The sequence below is a fragment of the Natator depressus genome, chromosome 2, assembly GCF_965152275.1.
Source record: "Natator depressus isolate rNatDep1 chromosome 2, rNatDep2.hap1, whole genome shotgun sequence".
Taxonomy (NCBI): Eukaryota; Metazoa; Chordata; order Testudines; family Cheloniidae; genus Natator; species Natator depressus.
Window position 1 is genome coordinate 144,101,815 of NC_134235.1, and position 20,734 is coordinate 144,122,548.

Consider the following 20,734-nt stretch of genomic DNA (forward strand, 5'->3'; position numbering starts at 1 on the left):
ACCCATTTTTAAACTAATTACTAGGTTTACTTTAACATTCTCAGAAAGTTAGTTCAGAATTCCAAGAGTAAATGTGGTAATTTTGGAAAACACAGACACATCCATATAATGAAGTTAAACCTTTAACATTTAAACAGATGAACCGTGAGCTCCTCCCTAGTTAATGTTTGTTAGAATCCTAACCTGTGTGTGTGTTTTTAAGGGACTCCAAATCAAAAGTCACATTTGAAATCTTGTACTTCTAATTAGAAATAATACTCCAAGATTACAGGAACTGCAAAATTGGTAAAAAATTTTTTTTCCACTTTGTTTACTTTGTGTATTTTACAGCACTTTTTATATGTACAGTTTTACTGTTTACCCTCTATGATTAGAGTTCCTTGAAGAGAACAAGTTAAACAGAAGTTATTCAGGATAAGTTATTTAACGTGTATTCTATCTAAACTGGAATTGTTCTAAATTAGTTCACTTAAATTTAAGCTGACAGCGACTATTTTTACATATAGATAGATACACACACGTACATACACACAGTGCGCACATGTGTATGTGTGTATATCTCTATATGTAAAAATATATCATGGGAGACTTTAACTTTCCAGATATAGACTGGAGGACGAGTGCTAGTAATAATAAATAGGGCTCAGATTTTCTTAGATGTGATAGCTGATGGATTCCTTCATCAAGTAGTTGCTGAACTCACTAGAGGGGATGCCATTTTAGATTTGGTTTTGGTGAGTAGTGAGGACCTCATAGAAGAAATGGTTGTAGAGGATAATCTTGGCTCAAGTGATCATGAGCTAATTCAGTTCAAACTGAACGGAAGGATTAACAAAAATAAATCTGCAGCTAGGGTTTTTGATTTCAAAAGGGCTGACTTTCAAAAATTAAGGAAATTAGTTAGGGAAGTGGATTGGACTGAAGAATTTATGGATCTAAAGGTAGAGGAGGCCTGGGATTATTTTAAATCAAAGCTGCAGAAGCTATCGGAAGCCTGCATCCCAAGAAAGGGGAAAAAATTCATAGACAGCAGTTGTAGACCAAGCTGGATGAGCAAGCATCTCAGAGAACTGATTAAGAAAAAGCAGAAAGCATACAGAGAGTGGAAGATGGGAGGGATCAGCAAGGAAAGCTACCTTATTGAGGTCAGAACATATAGGGATAAAGTGAGACAGGCTAAAAGTCAAGTAGAGTTGGACCTTGCAAAGTGAATTAAAACCAATAGTAAAAGGTTCTATAGCCATATAAATAAGAAGAAAACAAAGAAAGAGGAAGTGGGACCGCTAAACACTGAGGATGGAGTGGAGGTCAAGGATAATCTAGGCATGGCCCAATATTTAAACAAATACTTTGCCTCGGTCTTTAATAAGGCTAAAGAGGCTCTTAGGGATAATGGTAGCATGACAAATGGGAATGAGGATATGGAGGTAGATATTACCATATCTGAGGTAGAAGCGAAACTCAAACAGCTTAATGGGATTAAATCGGGGGGCCCAGATAATCTTCATCCAAGAATATTAAAGGAATTGGCACAAGAAATTGCAAGCCCATTAGCAAGAATTTTTAATGAATCTGTAAACTCAGGGGTTGTACCGTATGATTGGAGAACTGCTAACATAGTTCCTATTTTTAAGAAAGGGAAAAAAAGTGATCCGGGTAACTATAGGCCTGTTAGTTTGACATCTGTAGTATGCAAGGTTTTGGAAAAAATTTTGAAGGAGAAGGTAGTTAAGGACATTGAAGTCAATGGTAAATGGGACAAAATACAACATGGTTTTACAAAAGGTAGATAGTGCCAAACCAACCTGATCTCCTTCTTTGAAAAAGTAACAGATTTTTTAGACAAAGGAAACGCAGTGGATCTAATTTACCTAGATTTCAGTAAGGCGTTTGATACCGTGCCACGTGGTGAATTATTAGTTAAATTGGAAAAGATGGGGATCAATATGAAAACTGAAAGGTGGATAAGGAATTGGTTAAAGGGGAGACTACAACGGGTCCTACTGAAAGGTGAACTGTCAGGCTGGAGGGAGGTTACCAGTGGAGTTCCTCAAGGATTGGTTTTGGGACCAATCTTATTTAATCTTTTTATTACTGACCTCGGCACAAAAAGTGGGAGTGTGCTAATAAAGTCTGCAGATGATACAAAGCTGGGAGGTATTGCCAATTTAGAGAAGGACAGGGATATCATACAGGAGGATCTGGATGACCTTGTAAACTGGAGTAATAGTAATAGGATGAAATTTAATAGTGAGAAGTGTAAGGTCATGCATTTAGCGATTAATAACAAGAATTTTAGTTATAAGCTGGGGACGCATCAATTAGAAGTAACGGAGGAGGAGAAGGACCTTGGAGTATTGGTTGATCATAGGATGACTATGAGCCGCCAATGTGATATGGCTGTGAAAAAAGCTAATGCGGTCTTGGGATGCATCAGGAGAGGTATTTCCAGTAGGGATAAGGAGGTTTTAGTACCGTTATACAAGGCACTGGTGAGACCTCACCTGGAATACTGTGTGCAGTTCTGGTCTCCCATGTTTAAGAAGGATCAATTCAAACTGGAACAGCTACAGAGAAGGGCTCCTAGGATGATCCGAGGAATGGAAAACTTGTCTTATGAAAGGGGACTCAAGGAGCTTGGCTTGTTTAGCCTAACTAAAAGAAGGTTATGGGGAGATATGATTGCTCTCTATAAATATATCAGAGGGATAAATACCGGAGAGGGAGAGGAATTATTTAAGCTCAGTACCAATGTGGACACAAGAACAAATGGATATAAACTGGCCACCAGGAAGTTTAGACTTGAAATTAGACAAGGTTTCTAACCATCAGAGCAGTGAAATTTTGGAATAGCCTTCCAAGGGAAGCAGTGGGGGCAAAAGATCTATCTGGCTTTAAGATTAAACTCGATAAGTTTATGGAGGAGATGGTATGATGGGATAACATGATTTTGGTAACTGAACTTTAAATACTCATGGTAAACAGGCCCAATGGCCTGTGATGGGATATTAGATGGGGTGGGATCTGAGTTACCCAGGAAAGAATTTTTCTGTAGTATCTGGCTGGTGAATCTTGCCCATATGCTCAGGGTTTAGCTGATTGCCATATTTGGGGTCGGGAAGGAATTTTCCTCCAGGGCAGATTGGAAGAGGCCTTGGAGGTTTTTCGCCTTCCTCTGTAGCATGGGACACGGGTCACTTGATGGAGGATCCCCTGGGGGACTAACATGAAGGGGAAGGGAGTCCAGGAGAGCTGGCTGTATTTCAAGGAATCCCTGTTGAGGTTACAGGGACAAACCATCCCGATGAGTCGAAAGAATAGTAAACATGGCAAGCGACCAGCTTGGCTTAATGGTGAAATCCTAGCGGATCTTAAACATAAAAAAGAAGCTTACAAGAAGTGGAAGGTTGGACATATGACCAGGGAAGAGTATAAAAATATTGCTCGGGCATGTAGGAAAGATATCAGGAGGGCCAAATCGCACCTGGAGCTGCAGCTAGCAAGAGATGTCAAGAGTAACAAGAAGGGTTTCTTCAGGTATGTTGGCAACAAGAAGAAAGCCAAGGAAAGTGTGGGCCCCTTACTGAATGAGGGAGGCAACCTAGTGACAGAGGATGTGGAAAAAGCTAATGTACTCAATGCTTTTTTTGCCTCTGTTTTCACTAACAAGGTCAGCTCCCAGACTGCTGCGCTGGGCATCACAGAATGGGGAAGAGATGGCCAGCCCTCTGTGGAGATAGAGGTGGTTAGGGACTATTTAGAAAAGCTGGACGTGCACAAGTCCATGGGGCCGGACGAGTTGCATCCGAGAGTGCTGAAGGAACTGGCGGCTGTGATTGCAGAGCCCTTGGCCATTATCTTTGAAAACTCGTGGCGAACGGGGGAAGTCCCGGATGACTGGAAAAAGGCTAATGTAGTGCCAATCTTTAAAAAAGGGAAGGAGGAGGATCCTGGGAACTACAGGCCAGTCAGCCTCACCTCAGTCCCTGGAAAAATCATGGAGCAGGTCCTCAAAGAATCAATCCTGAAGCACTTACATGAGAGGAAAGTGATCAGGAACAGTCAGCATGGATTCACCAAGGGAAGGTCATGCCTGACTAATCTAATCGCCTTTTATGATGAGATTACTGGTTCTGTGGATGAAGGGAAAGCAGTGGATGTATTGTTTCTTGACTTTAGCAAAGCTTTTGACACGGTCTCCCACAGTATTCTTGTCAGCAAGTTAAGGAAGTATGGGCTAGATGAATGCACTATAAGGTGGGTAGAAAGCTGGCTAGATTGTTGGGCTCAACGGGTAGTGATCATTGGCTCCATGTCTAGTTGGCAGCCGGTGTCAAGTGGAGTGCCCCAGGGGTCGGTCCTGGGGCCGGTTTTGTTCAATATCTTCATAAATGATCTGGAGGATGGTGTGGATTGCACTCTCAGCAAATTTGCAGATGATACTAAACTGGGAGGAGTGGTAGATACGCTGGAGGGGAGGGATAGGATACAGAAGGACCTAGACAAATTGGAGGATTGGGCCAAAAGAAATCTGATGAGGTTCAATAAGGATAAGTGCAGGGTCCTGCACTTAGGATGGAAGAATCCAATGCACCGCTACAGACTAGGGACCGAATGGCTAGGCAGCAGTTCAGCGGAAAAGGACCTAGGGGTGACAGTGGACGAGAAGCTGGATATGAGTCAACAGTGTGCCCTTGTTGCCAAGAAGGCCAATGGCATTTTGGGATGTATAAGTAGGGGCATAGCGAGCAGATCGAGGGATGTGATCGTTCCCCTCTATTCGACACTGGTGAGGCCTCATCTGGAGTACTGTGTCCAGTTTTGGGCCCCACACTACAAGAAGGATGTGGATAAATTGGAGAGAGTCCAGCGAAGGGCAACAAAAATGATTAGGGGTCTAGAGCACATGACTTATGAAGAGAGGCTGAGGGAGCTGGGATTGTTTAGTCTGCAGAAGAGAAGAATGAGGGGGGATTTGATAGCTGCTTTCAACTACCTGAAAGGGGGTTCCAAAGAGGATGGCTCTAGACTGTTCTCAATGGTAGCAGATGACAGAACGAGGAGTAATGGTCTCAAGTTGCAATGGGGGAGGTTTAGATTGGATATTAGGAAAAACTTTTTCACTAAGAGGGTGGTGAAACACTGGAATGCGTTACCTAGGGAGGTGGTAGAATCTCCTTCCTTAGAGGTTTTTAAGGTCAGGCTTGACGAAGCCCTGGCTGGGATGATTTAGTTGGGGATTGGTCCTGCTTCGAGCAGGGGGTTGGACTAGATGACCTTCTGGGGTCCCTTCCAACCCTGATATTCTATGATTCTATGATTCTCTGCTCCTTGAAGTCTTTAAACCACGATTTGAGGACTTCAATAGCTCAGACATAGGTGAGAGGTTTTTCGCAGGAGTGGGTGGGTGAAATTCTGTGGCCTGCGTTGTGCAGGAGGTCAGACTAGATGATCATAATGGTCCCTTCTGACCTTAGTATCTATGAATCTATATATAAATAAAATGAACAGTTTAACATCATCCCCATAGTACTGTAGATGTAAATAGCAGCAAGGTCAGCAATAAACCTATATTCAGACATAAGTAGACTTCAGAGCTTTATGAACTCACCTCAATCACTGCACCAACACCTGCTGGAATTAGCACCAATAAGCTTGTTTGTTCATCCAAAAGGAAAAGAAATATTACCACGGTACTGAAGCATCGCCAAAGCACTGGGTAAGAAAATAGAAATGAGTGTTAGTATAATTTAGATATTAAAGGAATAAGTGATACCTGGTGAAAGAATGTTACAGTTAAACTATTGTAAGATAAAGATAGGAAGAAGAAGGACAACAAGCTATATGAGCTGCTTCCCCAGATAAAGCTTCTTGTGAGATTACAGAAGATTATAGGAAAAGTGATGTCACAATAGAATTATGATTTTAAATAGCAAGAATTTGTTGAGAACTAACAACCTGATCAGTGGGATTCAGAGTAAGCAAAGTAAAAAAAAAAGCAAAAAAAAAGCATAAGGAGTGAAATATTCTTGAATCAAAAACTTGTAATAAGAAAATTATTTCTATAATGGAATACTGGTTGCAATACAACAATGTAGCAGCAGTACTTTAAGATAGTATCAAACATATGGTTGTGATTCTTGTTAAGAAGAAAACCTCAGACGATAAAACTTTCTAGCAAATGAACATTTCAAAATTTAGCCTGTGAAAACTGCCATGAAATCCTTGAACAAAATGCATTTGATGGTATTTGATAAAATAAGACACTTAGCATGTTTGTAATTTCTCAAGTTCTGTTAAACTTTGCAATTATATATAGCACCATTTCCTGCCTGATGATTTTTATATTAGAGAAGAGGGGAAAGGCATAAGGAAAAGCAAGAACTGGACACTAAATAAAAATGCTAAGCAAACAGATATGAGTGTTTTTCAAGAACACTTGAGTGCCAAATAATAAGTGCAGTCCCATTTAAATGCTAAACACAGCACAGACATTCCTTCTTTCCTCCTGGGAAAAGAAATTTTTCCAAGAGGATTCTCATGTCTTCCAGTTCTAATTTCCTTCAAATAGTGTAACTGTAAGTAGTATTTAAAACGTACATCTTTAAACTCCCAACCATTCTGTCTAACTACAGAGATGCTGGAACCGAGAAGACACTTTGAAAACTGCAATACTTTAGTACCAAGAAACCAAAACTATGCAGTGTCACTCAGAATCCTTCCACTTTGGTTTTACGCACGTATACAGGTAGCAGCTAGCAAATATTCTCATGTTAACCTGCAACTCTAATCCTTGAAATTCATTAGTGTGACACTGCACCCCATAATTCTTTATAGAAATATGCTTATGAGTGTAAATATGACATAACTGGAATATGTTTTATGCTACTGTGGTGGGGCAGTGCCCCATTCCCTGAGAAGAAGGGCTGAACCAGGCCAGAGAGGCTGCGCAGACCCGCAGCAGCCAATCAGAGAAGGCCCAGGGAGAGCCAATCAGGGCAGGGGGAGAGGTAGCCAATCAGGCCCAGCCTAAGCCCTATATAAAGGCTGCCTAGTAAAGGGCAGGGTAGTCTGGTGGTCAAGGGAGCAGGACTGGCTCCTAAGCTGAAAGGTAGCACCTTGGACAGAGCAGTGCTGGGGAAGGGCAGAAGGAGCTGGGGAGCTCTGGCCAAGGAAAACCCCAGGCTGCAGGCCTAGCTACCAAGGGCCAGGAAGGTGCATAGGGCTGAAAGGGAAGCAGCCCAGGGACAATAGCAGGGCAAGGGGAGAGAAGGAGGGCAGAGTGGCTGTCAGGACCCAGAGTAGTGGGTGGGCCAGGGTCCTCCCCTTCCCCCTTGTACTACACCTGGCTGAAGAGGAGCATGGCCTGATCCAGGCTGCGGCTGGCCTCTGCGACAAAGGGGCTAGACTCTGAGGCTGCGGCTGGCCACTACATCAGGTGCAGATGGTGGACTGCTGATAACACCAAATCCCCAGAAGGGGGTGATACCAGAGCAGTGGGCACTGCCGGAGGGCAGTGTCCTGAAGAGGATGCCATGAGCTGGGAGCAAAGCAGGTCAAGATGCCAACCGAGGGTGAGAGACGGACGGGACACCACCGGGAGAGTGTGCTCTGCATGAACTGAGCTAATTCCTGGACTGAACAGCAGGAGGTGCTGCGGTGGTGAGATATGCCATATAATATATCTTTGCAAAGGTTATGTTCTTCTGCATGTATTCATCCTAGTCGTATGCATGTATAATTTTTATATCTGAAGTTGAGGGTTGGCTCTATGCTTGTATTTAAAGTGTTTGCTGTAGGAAGCACCTAAGGCAAATCTGGTCAACATAGTGTGAAGGGGTTATTCAAGTAATTGGGAGTACTTGGCTAACGATGGACTTTGATAGACACCAATCCACACCTCGGCTTTCCTGGGAACATTCAAACTAGCATGTGGACAATGGTGTCGGCCTGTAAAGAAGAAAAAAAAAAGTCATGCATGGACATGTGACTTGCCCATGTGACTCCAAAACTCCATCTTCTAGATGTAATTCTACGCAGGGGGAGAGAGGGCTTTCCACCCACGAGAGAGACTATAGAAGCCTCTCGGAAACCTCCCCATTTTGTCCTCAGCTGGCTCAAGAGAGAGCCTCTCCACCCCAAAGGATGCCTGAAAGAAACTGGAACAAAGGACAGTAACTACAGGGGTGTGAGTGATTGCTGGACCCAGACTAGAAGAAAGGTAGTCTGTCAAAGAAGCTTATTTGAACATCTGAGGGTGAGATTTACCTACATTTAGTTTCCTGTTGTATTAGGCTTAGACTTGCATGTTATTTTATTTTGTTTGGTAATTTACTTTTTCTATCTGTTATTACTTGGAATCACTTAAATCCAGCTTTTTGTATTTAATATCATTTTTTACTTTAACCCAGAGTAAGAATTAATACCTGGCGGGAGAGGGAGTCAAACAGCTGTGCATCCCTCTCTCTATCGGTGTTAGAGGGAGAACAATTTATGAGTTTACCCTGCAAGTTTTATATAGAGTAAAACAGATTTATTTGGGGGTTGGACCCCATTGGGACCTGGGTACCTGAGTGCTGGAGACAGGAGCGCTTCTTAAACTGTTTTTAGTTAAGCCTGTAGCTTGTGGGGGACACGGTTGAGACTTGATCTGTGTTTGCAGCAGGCAAGCATGTCTGGCTCAAACAGGCACAGTACCGAAGTCCCAAGCTGGCAGGGAAAACGGGCTCAGAGGTAGTCTAGGCACATCAGGTGGCAGTCCCAAAGGGGTTTCTGTGATCCAACCAGTCACAACTGGATCATCATTGTGAATGTGTAGTATCACTGAAAACTCGAGCGCAGTAAACTGTGTGCACATGTCAGAGAACACTTCCAGTTCTAACAAAGACTAGAAGATGATTTTCGCACAAGAACAAAATGACAACTTGCATATCTCAAATACAACAATTTTAATTCCTTTCTCATAACAACCAACCATATTACCCATACTCTATCATTTGTAAACATTATAAAAAATAGGGAGGTTTTCCCAATTACGCTTTTGAAATAATGTCTTAGTTTTCTTGTGGTCACACATTTTCCGCTTTAGAAGAAAGTCCTAATCAGAGATGTGGAATGATGTACCCAATAAAAATTGATCTCCGCAGCAGGGTAAGCATTATCGCTGTGCCTAATGCACCAAGATTAGAACCTGCCTGTCGAAAGTTTTCTGCTAAATAACTGAATACTGATTAAATCACTGCACACTTTCCCATGATAATCATACAAAAACGGTTTTCATTTTGCCACATCTCCTAAAGCATGTCAGATATTCATGTGCTCTAATATATGAGTAAATAACAACATCAATACACACCCTCTTTACCTCATATGTGCCATACCTGCTTTTGTAGACATTCCAGTCATGCTTTTCTTTTTCTTCCAGAAGCTGATGTCATTTTTGAATGCAAGGAAATCAAAAAGAAGCTGCAAATATGAAGATACGCACCATTAATTTGATTGAAACCTGCACTAATTCCGGCACGTCAATTGAGTAAAAACATAATGTAAGTTGATGATTTCATTAAATAAAAGTGAGCTAGTCTATATACAGAAAGGAAAAGCTAAGAGATGTGAACCCTGTTGTTAAGACCCAAGTTCCACAAAACACTGCAAGGAAGAGCTAAGTAGGGAATCCATGGACTGACAAAACTAAGCTTCATGTTACAAGAAGACAAAGGGAGCCAGGGACCCCATGCATCTTTATTATTTATTAAGTAGACTGCATATTCACAAGACAATGATGTCAAGATAACTAACCCACAACAGCACTGAACCAATGAAAGGATGACAGCATCCAATTTTAAATCTAGACAAGATTGGAAGAGGTGTGTTTTCCTATTACTTCATGAAAGTAGGAAGCAAAAGAGTACAAAAACTCTGGAGTGATCCTGCAGCAGCACTCTGCTACCTTCTCAACTTCAACAGCACTCAACACAACTCATCCTGTTCACCTTTGAGCGCAAACTGCCACAGACAGCTAAAAAGGCAAAACAGCCACACAGCAGTAGCAAAAAGCAACCTTCCAGTCCAGTTGACATCAAGACTTCAATTTTCAATACAATATGAAAATAGTTAGAGAACTGCCAAGGGATTAGATTTTAAAACCTTGTGAAATGATTTTATTGGAATATGGAAATTTTATTGTAACACATTGGTAGCTTCTCCTATTAATTACCACTTTGTATTCTTGGTAAGGAAACAGGCTGAATATTGGTAAACAAAAATATAATGGGATTTAAAATTCTTAATAATCATTAGTTGGCCTGTATTAAGGCAACTCCTTAAATGGCTTTTTTAAAAATGTTTAAATACTTTGATTTCAGAGGATTTAGTTAAGACTACTTGCATTGATCATTCATAAACCGTTATCCTTAATAAACCAAACAGGACTTACCTGCCCCTAAAATTATTTTGCTAATCTATGATATACTAAGACTGGACTCAATTTTGGAAAATAATACTTTGGTCTTAACTTACATAGAGAAAGTGTCCTGTTAAATGCAGGCCCACGCACAAAGATATAACCTCTGTTAAAAACTTTCCACAGAGGTGCACACAGAAGAGACTATAACAGAAGTAATCATTTATATTCTGTTTTGTGTTGTCTTGTTTAACGTTTTCTTTTCCTTCAAACCTCTTGCATTATTAATGGTTGATGATTTTGCTTGGATTTAGTGATGTCTCTTAAGTATATAAAAGAGCCCTTGTGACAAGAACAGTGGGAGTCACATCCCTGAATTGGCAGAAAGAGAAACAATTAGGAAGAGAGAGCCTGCCACTTCTTGTTTCTCTAGATATTTTCAGTAATTTTGGAGATAATTACTTGGCTCTCAGCAATTTGAAATACCTCTTATCACCCCAAATACCTAGAACCTCAGAGGCAATGGCTGAAACTTCAATGAAACATTATTGATCACCTCAGCATAATGTATTTTCATCCCTCTGCTGAACAAAACGGATAGAAACATTATAGGTTGACTTCCCATGGAAGGATAAATCAATGATTAAGAGTCTAGGTACATTAACACTTTTTTTTTCCCCACTGTATACACCAGTCTGAACAGAGGTTGTCAGTCAAAATCAGCAGGCAATACTCTTTCAGGAATTTCAGCCAAAATACTTAATATACCTGTAGAAGCAATTTGGCCTCAAGAATGTATTTTAGTTAAGAGATTAAGGCAGAGAGCCAACTCTCACTGTTTGCCATAACTTTGGGGGGGAAAAAAAAAACAAATACAAGAATCTCTTTAAAGACTGAACAGTATTCAACCACTTTGTCACACTTTAAGACAAACAATTTGAGTATAACTAACTGTGCTAGCTGGAGACTCCTGCCATAACAATATTGTTTCCATGGATGATGAAAGTTTAGGGTGAATCTGAACAATCTTCCCTGACAAAACTGACAATTTCCTCCCAACAAATATTCTTGAAGCTAGAATTTATGAAACCGTCCACAATCCAGAATAAATATGATCAAGGCTTTGTGAATGCTATGGAAGCAAAAACCCTTTTGTTGACAGCCCCACAACTACGGAATAAGAATCTGAGAAGTTTTTATGCTGCAATCTACCAGTTTTGTGCCAATACTTCCTGCCACCAGTGTTCTAGAATCTTTCCTCTTACTTTAATTGTCATAGGTCATCTGTTGTCACCACAAGATCTGAATAGTCAAAGCCAAGGTCACTGCAATGTAGGCTCAGACTCAGGCTTGAGGACAAACGCCACTTCCATCTACACAAACTCGGACTTGGGCTCGGACCCACGATCCTAGGACGCTGCAGGGGTGGAGGGTTCAAACCCTACTGCTTTGCAGTGCAGATGCAGGCCCTCTCCCCCCTCCCCAGGCTCAGGTCCTTGGAACCCACAATGTTCCAGAGTCACATGGGCCAACTTCCTTTTGTCTCCTCTATCCCATAAATCACCAACTGACTCCAGGGAAACAGAAGGAATCCTTCCCTTGTTGTACTGCAGCAGTTTTCATTGACTGATGAGCTGCAAACACATCTTTGGAGAACCTTCTGCAATTTGGAACGGAGACTGACCAGAAAAAGTCCTCCACAAAGCACACTGCTTCGTGGCCACCAGAGCACAGTCAGATTTCAGTTAATCTCTGGCGAAAGGCCAGCAAAACAGAGGATTTTAGTAAGAGTACCAGGGATGACCGTGCATATCAGCAAATAACAAAGAATGGTGGTGCACAGTGACCTGGTCAGCTGGGATGGCAATCTGCTGGCCCCAGAATCCAGCATGGGGACTTATGGGAGCCAGCAGCAGGTGCCAAATAAGACCAGCAAAGTGACTCTGCTGCTGACACTGGTCCCAGAAAAGGCTTTACTACAGCACCTGCAGTATATCTTGGGGCCGTATTTTCTGACTCTCCGCCGCCAAGAAACAGCTTGTCATGAAACCAGAAGCAGAAATGGAAGGGACAGAAGCCATTCCAGAGCCTAGTAAGTTTCTGGCTCCATTTGAATGTTTATTAATATATGAACAGGAGGCATTTCTCCTCTACGAACCAATGCAAATGGTATTACAAGCCCTGACTAGCAGCATATATCCACTAATGGCAACTGTATGCCAGCACCTCAACATTCTCCATCCCTGCCTCCTCACACCATGTGGAGTTCAAAATGGTGACCAGGAAATGCAAACAGTAAAAAAAAAAAAAAAAAAAAAAAAGCCTTGAAAGTGAATTTCTTGCTAGGGATTCCTGTTTCATAAAAACTAACTTTATATTGCCATCCCCAGAAGTACACTGTTCTGTAACCACTCAGTGTAATGAGGCACCTGGAAACAAAACTGGGGAGAGAAGAGGTGGAAACACTTTCTAGTTACAAATCTAGTCCATTTTAATTAAATGTAGTCCATAGGTGGCAAAATAATTTGTCCCAAACATGACTGAGGTTTGAAATTTTGTCCAGAAATGTGCCAGAAGGAGGGAGAAAAGAGAATGGCAGTTGAGTGCTGGGTGTTTGCATGTAGGTATAACAGGGTAAGCCATGTGGAAGCTAACGCAGCACCCAATTGATTCCCTCATGAATTCTGAGCCAATCCTGGGTGCTAATAGCTGTAAACCTTCCATGTAGCAGGAACTCCAGCTAGGTAGTCACATTTTGGGGACAGGTGTATTTTCCAGGGCCACCTCAGTATCTGATTAGCCCACTCCACTCATAGATGTGCTGTTCAGTCATAAGATGATAATGGCCATACTGGATCAGACCAAAGGTCCATCCAGCCCAGTATCCTGTCTACCAACAGAGGCCAATGCCAGGTGCCCCAGAGGGAGTGAACCTAACAGGTAATGATCTAGTGATCTCTCTCCTGCCATCCATCTCCACCCTCTGACAAACATACATTTGAATAGTTTGATTGCATACACTGTTGTTTTCCCACTGGCAGCTTAGAATAACATCTCCCTTTGGCACTTGAGCACCAAAAAGAATAATTATGGAATTCCTGAAATGATATAGAAACCTTTTGTTGGCATGGTCACCAACTGCCCCAACCCATTGTTCTGCACTTTTTAGGGGCGGGCGTGGGAAAGCAGTTGGGTTTTTTTTATCCTTACCCTTTTGTCTGCACTTGTCACTAAAATTAACCCGGCTGTGTCCAGGAAGCTTCTGTGGTCTGTCACATCCCTCTCACAATATATTTAAGTTCAGTTTGGAAAAGTATAATTCTATGTCCTTGAAATTCCACAAGGACTTTTTCTGTGCTCCTGCATTTAGCTATTTGAGACAATAACTGTGTCTTGTCCTCAACCTCTACAGACTGCAGTATCTCCACAGTTTGCCTACAATGCAGCAGAAGCCTGTGTCAATGTACTTGTACAGACTGTTCCAAGATGAAGCAGTTCCGTGATGAATTTTAGTTGAAGTTGTAGAGAGGACCAACAAGCAGCTCCAGTACCAATGGCTAGAGTACTTATGGCTAGAGGAAAGGGATAACAAGAGGAAAGGCTCAGCCTGGCTGCACAGCTTGAGCACATAGCTTCAGTGCGGGAGCCGGCACTTGCTTCGCAGTTCCTGGAACAGGAATGGTGGATGACAGAGCTCAACAGAAACAACTGTTTGAGCAGCTGCTATCACTAATACCTGCAAGAGTACTGGCTCCTGCTGTACATGCACCAGGGCCCGAGTCCCCTCCACAATACCCTGTGATGCCATCCTGAAATAGCTTGGACAACCCCATGGCTGGGTGGTCCATGCAATCGGGCCCTAAGAGCAGCTGGGCAGAGCTGTGCCCCATGCAGTGCTCCATATTGACCCCCTCTCCCCTAGTGTCAAAGCGTGCAGCAAACATGGAAGGAAGGGAAAGATGACTGGGGACATGCAACATTAGGGAGTTTGTCTTGTACATGGTTTCACGGTTTTGCATTTGTTCATGCACTTTGTTTTGTCTTGCTTTTTAAGGTTTTGGTGTGGTTGTGGTAGTGGTAGCTGGCACGCATGGCAATGGGTTAATTTTGTACTTTTCTAAAAAAATGTTTATAAAGCAAGCTTTTTATTTTATCAAGGAAGTTTATCATACCATGTGTATTTCTGATAATAAATGGAAACACATGATCAGGGACAACTGTGAATTTATATGCAAACGCTATTCCTAAATACACAGTTAGATTCATCGATCACTTTCTTACATCACACCATATTATGAATCAACCCCCTGCTCTCTCATTTGATAAGCGGTCAGGTCATTCGTAAGTATATTGCTCGTGGGGGTGGGGAAATTGATTGCCATATAATCAGCCCCTCCCTCCCAAGCACATTCATAAAGGCACTACTCCCCCTCTTCTATTGGCCCATGCAAGTCACTAATATGGGAGCACAAAGCATCCCTGACTTCTGCTGCAGTGCATCCAGCTCCAGCTGTGACGGGTGCACTTTCTGGATGACTGGACCAATTCAGCAGTCCATCACTGCCATGCTTCCATTTGGGGGGAAAAAGGCTCACCTCTGGCATCAAAAAGATTGTGAAGAGCACAGTAATGCAGATAGCATTGATGATACTGGCATCTAAATGGGTCTGTAGACATCTCTAATGGGATTTCAATCTGCCAAAAGCACATTCAACAATCATTCTACACCTGCAGAGAATGTAATTATACTTTCATTTGTCAGGGCCTCTGATATCGGTGTGGTTTCATAAGCCAAAGCAAAAGGGGGTACACAGGGTCCCCAAAAATAACTGTGGAGACAGTAACTCCGTTTATGACAATGTCATTTGGTGCAAATAGTGTCCCAGCTTGTTAATGAATCTTGACTCCCAATCAGTGAAAAACCCTGGCATCATGAAAAAACTGTTACCTACCTTTCGTAACTTGTTCTTTGAGATGTGTTGCTCATGTCCATTCCAGCCTAGGTGCATGCAAGCCCATGTGCACAGTCATTGGAGATTTTTGCCTTAGCGGTATCCGTAGGGTCAGCTCTGGAGCGTTGCGCTTATGCGGCAGTATATCAGGTGCCGCCAGCCCTACACCCTCTCGGTGTAGACAACTCCAACAGAGGGGCAGGAGGGCAGGTAATGGAATGGACATAAGTAACACATCTCGAAGAACAACAGTTACGAAAGGTAGGTAAGTTTTTTTCTTAGAGTGCTTGCTCATGTAGGTTACTCACAAGCAGTATCAATGGAGGTGGGTTTGGAGTTCACGGTCTTGCAGCTTACAGCCATGCTCTGCCAAAGCCAGCATCATCCCGAGCTTGCTGGGTAAGCGCATAATGAGATGAGAACATCTGGATGGTACCTGCGCCAATGACACCTGCGCCCTAGTCCAGTGGGGGCACCTTTGCCAACTCATAACAGTAGTGGATGTAGGCTGTGATCCACAACGATATTCTCTGGGCAGACACTGGGCAACCCTTCTGTGACACCCTGACACCCCAATTGATGTAATTAGGATATGCCTTTGTGACGTTATACCCCATATTCTTCATGGAAATAGTTATATGAATATGGTATAACTAAGATTTCTTTTATGCAATATGGGTATGTGAGATATCACTGAAAAGGTTATGATCTACTGAATGTGTTTATCTAATTTGCATGCATGTATCTTTTCTGTAACTTAAGTTATGTAAGTTATGAGTATATAACAATTATAACTGCGTGTACACTTGGGGGAACGCCACCAGACCGTAGGCAATCAGCCTCAATAGGCCATCAGGAAAAATAGTAAGACTTGGAAGATACTAATCTCCTGCCTTCCTGAGACGCTCCCGGGGTTGCTGCTTTGACCCCCATCTTGGGGTTTCAATGTTTTTCCATTAAGAGGGGGTGGGAAGTCAGACTGGGAAACAAAAGATTCCTGCTTTATGTAAATTCTATTTAAGGCTGGGAAGTCAACCAGGACTCTTGTCCATTGCCTCCCCATCCAAGAAGGAAACAAATGGCAGGGGCTGAGTCCAGGCCGAGACAGGAGTCCTGTCTGTAAAGAGAAATAACTAGAATTCTAAGCTACAGAAACTCTGCAACCTGCCTAAAACAACATTTAGGATGAGAAATTATATTTTGTAACCTGTTTCTTGAGTGTATTAAGCTTAGTTTGTGTGTTTTGTTTTATTTGCTCAGTGATCTGCTTTGTTCTGTTTGCTATCCCTTATAATCACTTAACATTTACGTTCTGTAGTTAAATGTTTTTTGTTTTTGTTTTGGGTTTTTTTTTTGTTTTTTTTACAAATTCCAGTTTGTACAATTCATACGGGGGGGTACAGGGGGAGAGAGAAAGCACATCTCTCCCCACATTGAGGGAGAAGGCAAAGACAATATTATTTTGTGTTTACACTCCAAAGGTGGCGTGCACGTGAGTGCTGAGTAAATCCCTGAGCTCAATCTTCCTACACAGAGCTGATTTCAGTCTGTATCTGCTGCAGGGTGTGGCCGTGTGTGTGTGTGTGTTAGAAAAGGCTTGAGGGCCTGGTACAGCTAGGACAGGGTAAGGAAACCCAGGCTGGTGGAATGAGTGGAACCAGTGAGGCTCCAGCACGAGATGGAATCCCAGATGGGGGGGTGGGTCTAACCCAGCACATCTTTATACGGTGTCATTCTAAAAGTCTTGATCTGCTAGATACTAATAGCTCGTTTGATTGTATGTGCTATCATTGCATGTGAAGTTATGAAGTTTGGCTATGTATGTGTTACTGAAGCATGTCATGAGGTTGAAAACACCCACAAGCAGCCTTTCAGCTATGACACTAAAAAGGCCAAACAATGCTAATGGCTTATTGTGGAAATGCACACAAGCACAAGGATTACCCCAGGAACTGTGTACAATAGAAACCTCTCAGAGATAGCACTACAAAATGGGAACTGTTTGACCCAGGTCACAGCAAAAGAGTTTTCCAGCAAGTGGGGAGAAGACATAAAAGGGGGGAAATGACATCATGGGGGTAACCCACTCTCCCGACAACAACACACCTGGAAACACCTGAGGAACAAAGACTGAACTGTGGGAAGTGATGATCCCAGGCTAAAAGGATCTTTAGCCTGTGTATGAAAACCTGCGAAAGCCCAGGTAACTTGTGCCTTAAGAATCTGCCAGCCTGTTTATCACTCAGGGTAAGAATTTGTTAATTTAAATCCCACCTATCTAGTGTGTTAAGCTCAGTTTGCGAATTTTGTTTATTTACTATGGTAATCTGCTTTGATCTGTTGGCTATCCCTTATAATCACTTAAATCTACCTCTTGTACTTAATAAACTTGTTTTTTGTTTTAAACCCAGTTTGTGAAATACATAATGCGGGGGGAAGGAGCTGTGCATCTCTCTCTCCACATTGAGCAAGAGGGCGATCTGCAATTAGGTTACACTGTATAGTTCTCTGTGCAGTGCAAGACAATACAATTTTGGGTTTACTCTCCTGAGGGTGAGTGCACTTGAATGCTGGGCAATTCCTTAGCTGAGCCCTCCCATGCAGAGGTGATCTCAGCATGTGTGTGAATATAGCTGCAGCTGGGTGTCTGTCTACCTGTAAGAGAGCCTATCACAGCAGCACAAAGTAAGGGGCACCCAGGCTGGTGGGACAGGCAGGCTCAGTGGCATCTCAGTTCCAGGTGGCACCCCAGGGGGAACCCATCACACCTTCACTCTGTCTGCGACAGCAATGAATAAGTGCACTGACTTAAGGATCTGTGTAGAAAGCCAGCATCCGTATGACATCTAGGATATGCAGCCTGTGTTTGTCATCCATCACATGAGGCTTGGGACAGAAGACCAGTAAGTAAATGTCTTGACCAGTATGAAACTGGGAAACAACCTTGGGCAGGAAAGCCGGGAGCAGGCACAACTGGACTTTGTCCTTCTAGAAGACAAACGGTGGCTCCGAGGTGAGCGCCCTGATCTCGGATACTCTGCAGGCTGAAGTTATAGCAACCAAGAAACAAACATTCCAGGAGAGAAGCAGGAGGAAGCAGAAAGCCAAGGGTTTGAAGTGGGGGAACCATGAGCTTTGACAGCACAAGATTCAGGTCCCACGGGGCAAACGGGTCCCAGCCATGCGAGTAGAAGCGCCATCATAGGATGGATGAAGACCATCCTGCCTTGAAATGGAGGGTGGAACGCCGAAATGGCCGCCAGTTGGACCTTGATCGAAGAGAGTGACATGCCCTGGAGCTTAAGGTGCAGCAGATAGTCTAGGACATCCTGCAGCGGGGCCTCTTCAGCCCAAATGTGTCAAGTTGAGGCCCAACACATGAACCGCTTCTACTTCACAGCTACAGCAGCCAAAAGATTCAGTAGCATGCTGAACCAGCGTTGGTGAGGCCACACTGGGGTTATGAGGATGACGTTTGCTTTGTCTTGCTTCCAGACCTTGTGGATCAATGGTACCAGCAGAAAGGTGTACGTTAGTGTTCCCGACCACGGAATCAAGAAGGGGTCTGACAGGGAGCCCTTATCCCTGCCCTGCAGAGAACAGAACATGTGGCACTTTCTGTTCTGCCTGGACACGAACAGGTCCACCTGGGGAGTCCCCCACCTGTGGAAGACTAGTCTGATCACCTCTGGATGGAGCAACCATTTGTGGCGAGATGAGAAGGTCCTGCTGAGGTGATCTGCCAAGATGTTCTTGGTTCCAGGCAGGTGGGCGGCTACTTTACGAATGACATGGCACACACAAAAGTCCCAGAGGCTGAGAGCTTCCCAACACAGGGCCGAAAACCTGGCACTCTCCTGCCTGTTGATATACATTGTGGTGTCCATCAGGACCTGCACCACCTTGCCTCTTACGGGGGGCAAGAAAGCCTGGCAGGTCAGGTGAACCGCTCCGAGATCCCTGGTTTCAGAGTGGTAGCCGTGTTAGTCTGTATCAGCAAAAACAACAAGGAGTACTTGTGGCCCCTTAGAGATTAACAAATGTATCTGGGCATAAGCTTTCGTGGGCTAAAACCCATTTCATCAGATGCATGGAGTGGAAAATACAGTACATGAAAAGATGGGAGATGTCTTACCAAGTGGGGAGTCAGTGCTAATGAGACATTCAATTAAAGTGGAAGTGGGCTATTATCAACAGGAAGAAAAATCACTTTTGTAGTGGTAATGAGGCCAATTTTTTTTCTTGAAGAATTACCACTTTTAAGTCTGTTATTGAGTGTCCATGGAGATTGAAGTGTTCTCCAACTGGTTTTTGAATGTTATAATTTTTGACGTCTGATTTGTGTCCATTTACTCTTTTGCGTAGAGATGGTCCAGTCTGGCCAATGTACATGGCAGAGCATTGCTGGCACACAATGGCATATATCACATGCAACCATCGCCGACGGTGTGGGTTCCAGTGCCCAATCCTACTGCTGGGGCTTGGGCGTTGGACTGAACTGGCCCTCCATGCCAGAGGAATCACCTTCCGGTGACCATGAGGGGCCGTTGACACCTGGGTTTGTTTACTGGTCATGGCTACCGGCGACCAGCGACCGATGCGGGAGACTGGTGTCAGTGCCAGGGAGACTAGTGCCGAGATGGGGAATGCTCATCAGTGCTGAGATGGGGAACACACTGCGCCAGTGGTCAGGACTGATGTCAAGAGGAAGACGGACGGGAGGATGACCGGTGCTGGGAACAGCATAGGGAGTAATCAGGTGAGCGATGCTGAAAGAATCTGGATGCTAGTCTGGGCAATTGATGACGAGTCTCAGACCTGTCCCAGGATCCTCAGCACGATGGAGAGGAATGTCGCCTCCTCTCCAGTGACCAGCGGTTTTCCCCTGCCCCTTGAGGGGTCTTGGCAGCTGACTTGCCCTCTTGGGGAGCCTAAGCAGAGTCCTGCGGCACCAGAGTCGTCATGGGAGCATGTGGAAACGTGTGCTCTTTCTGCACCTGGGAGGACGACGGTGCCGGCAGGGGCGTGGGACCCATACCTTTCCCAGGAGTCCGTGATGGAACTTTGAGGGCACTAGAGGCTCCAAGCAGGGAGGCAGGAGGATGTGTGGCTCCGGAGTAGGCTGGCGGCCAGGCACAGGTTCCTTGGCCAATGACCCTTGGGCCTTTTTGCTCGGAGCCGGGCAGCTGGGCCTTTTTGCTTTCTTTTTCAGCACCAGCAACGGCAACTGGTGCTGGCAGTGTGCTGAGCACGGAGGCCAAGGCACTCGGTGCAGCCTGTATGGATGGCTCGGAAGCTGGGCGAAGGGCAGACTCCATCAGGAGGGCCCCCAGACAAATATCCCACTCCTTTTAGGTTCTAGGCCAAAAGTTCTTACACA

General features: G+C 43.8%; 1 protein-coding gene across 1 annotated transcript in view; it reads right to left on the reverse strand.

Moving 5' to 3' along the window:
* The window catches only part of CLPTM1L (CLPTM1 like), a 113,224-nt gene that overhangs the window by 47,314 nt on the left and 45,176 nt on the right, over positions 1-20,734 (reverse strand). The window contains exons 8-9 of the mRNA XM_074945088.1: positions 9,381-9,465; positions 5,612-5,715 (exon numbers count right to left, since the gene is read on the reverse strand). Coding sequence (XP_074801189.1) covers positions 5,612-5,715; positions 9,381-9,465 — 189 coding nt within the window. The remainder of the gene's footprint in view (positions 1-5,611; positions 5,716-9,380; positions 9,466-20,734) is intronic.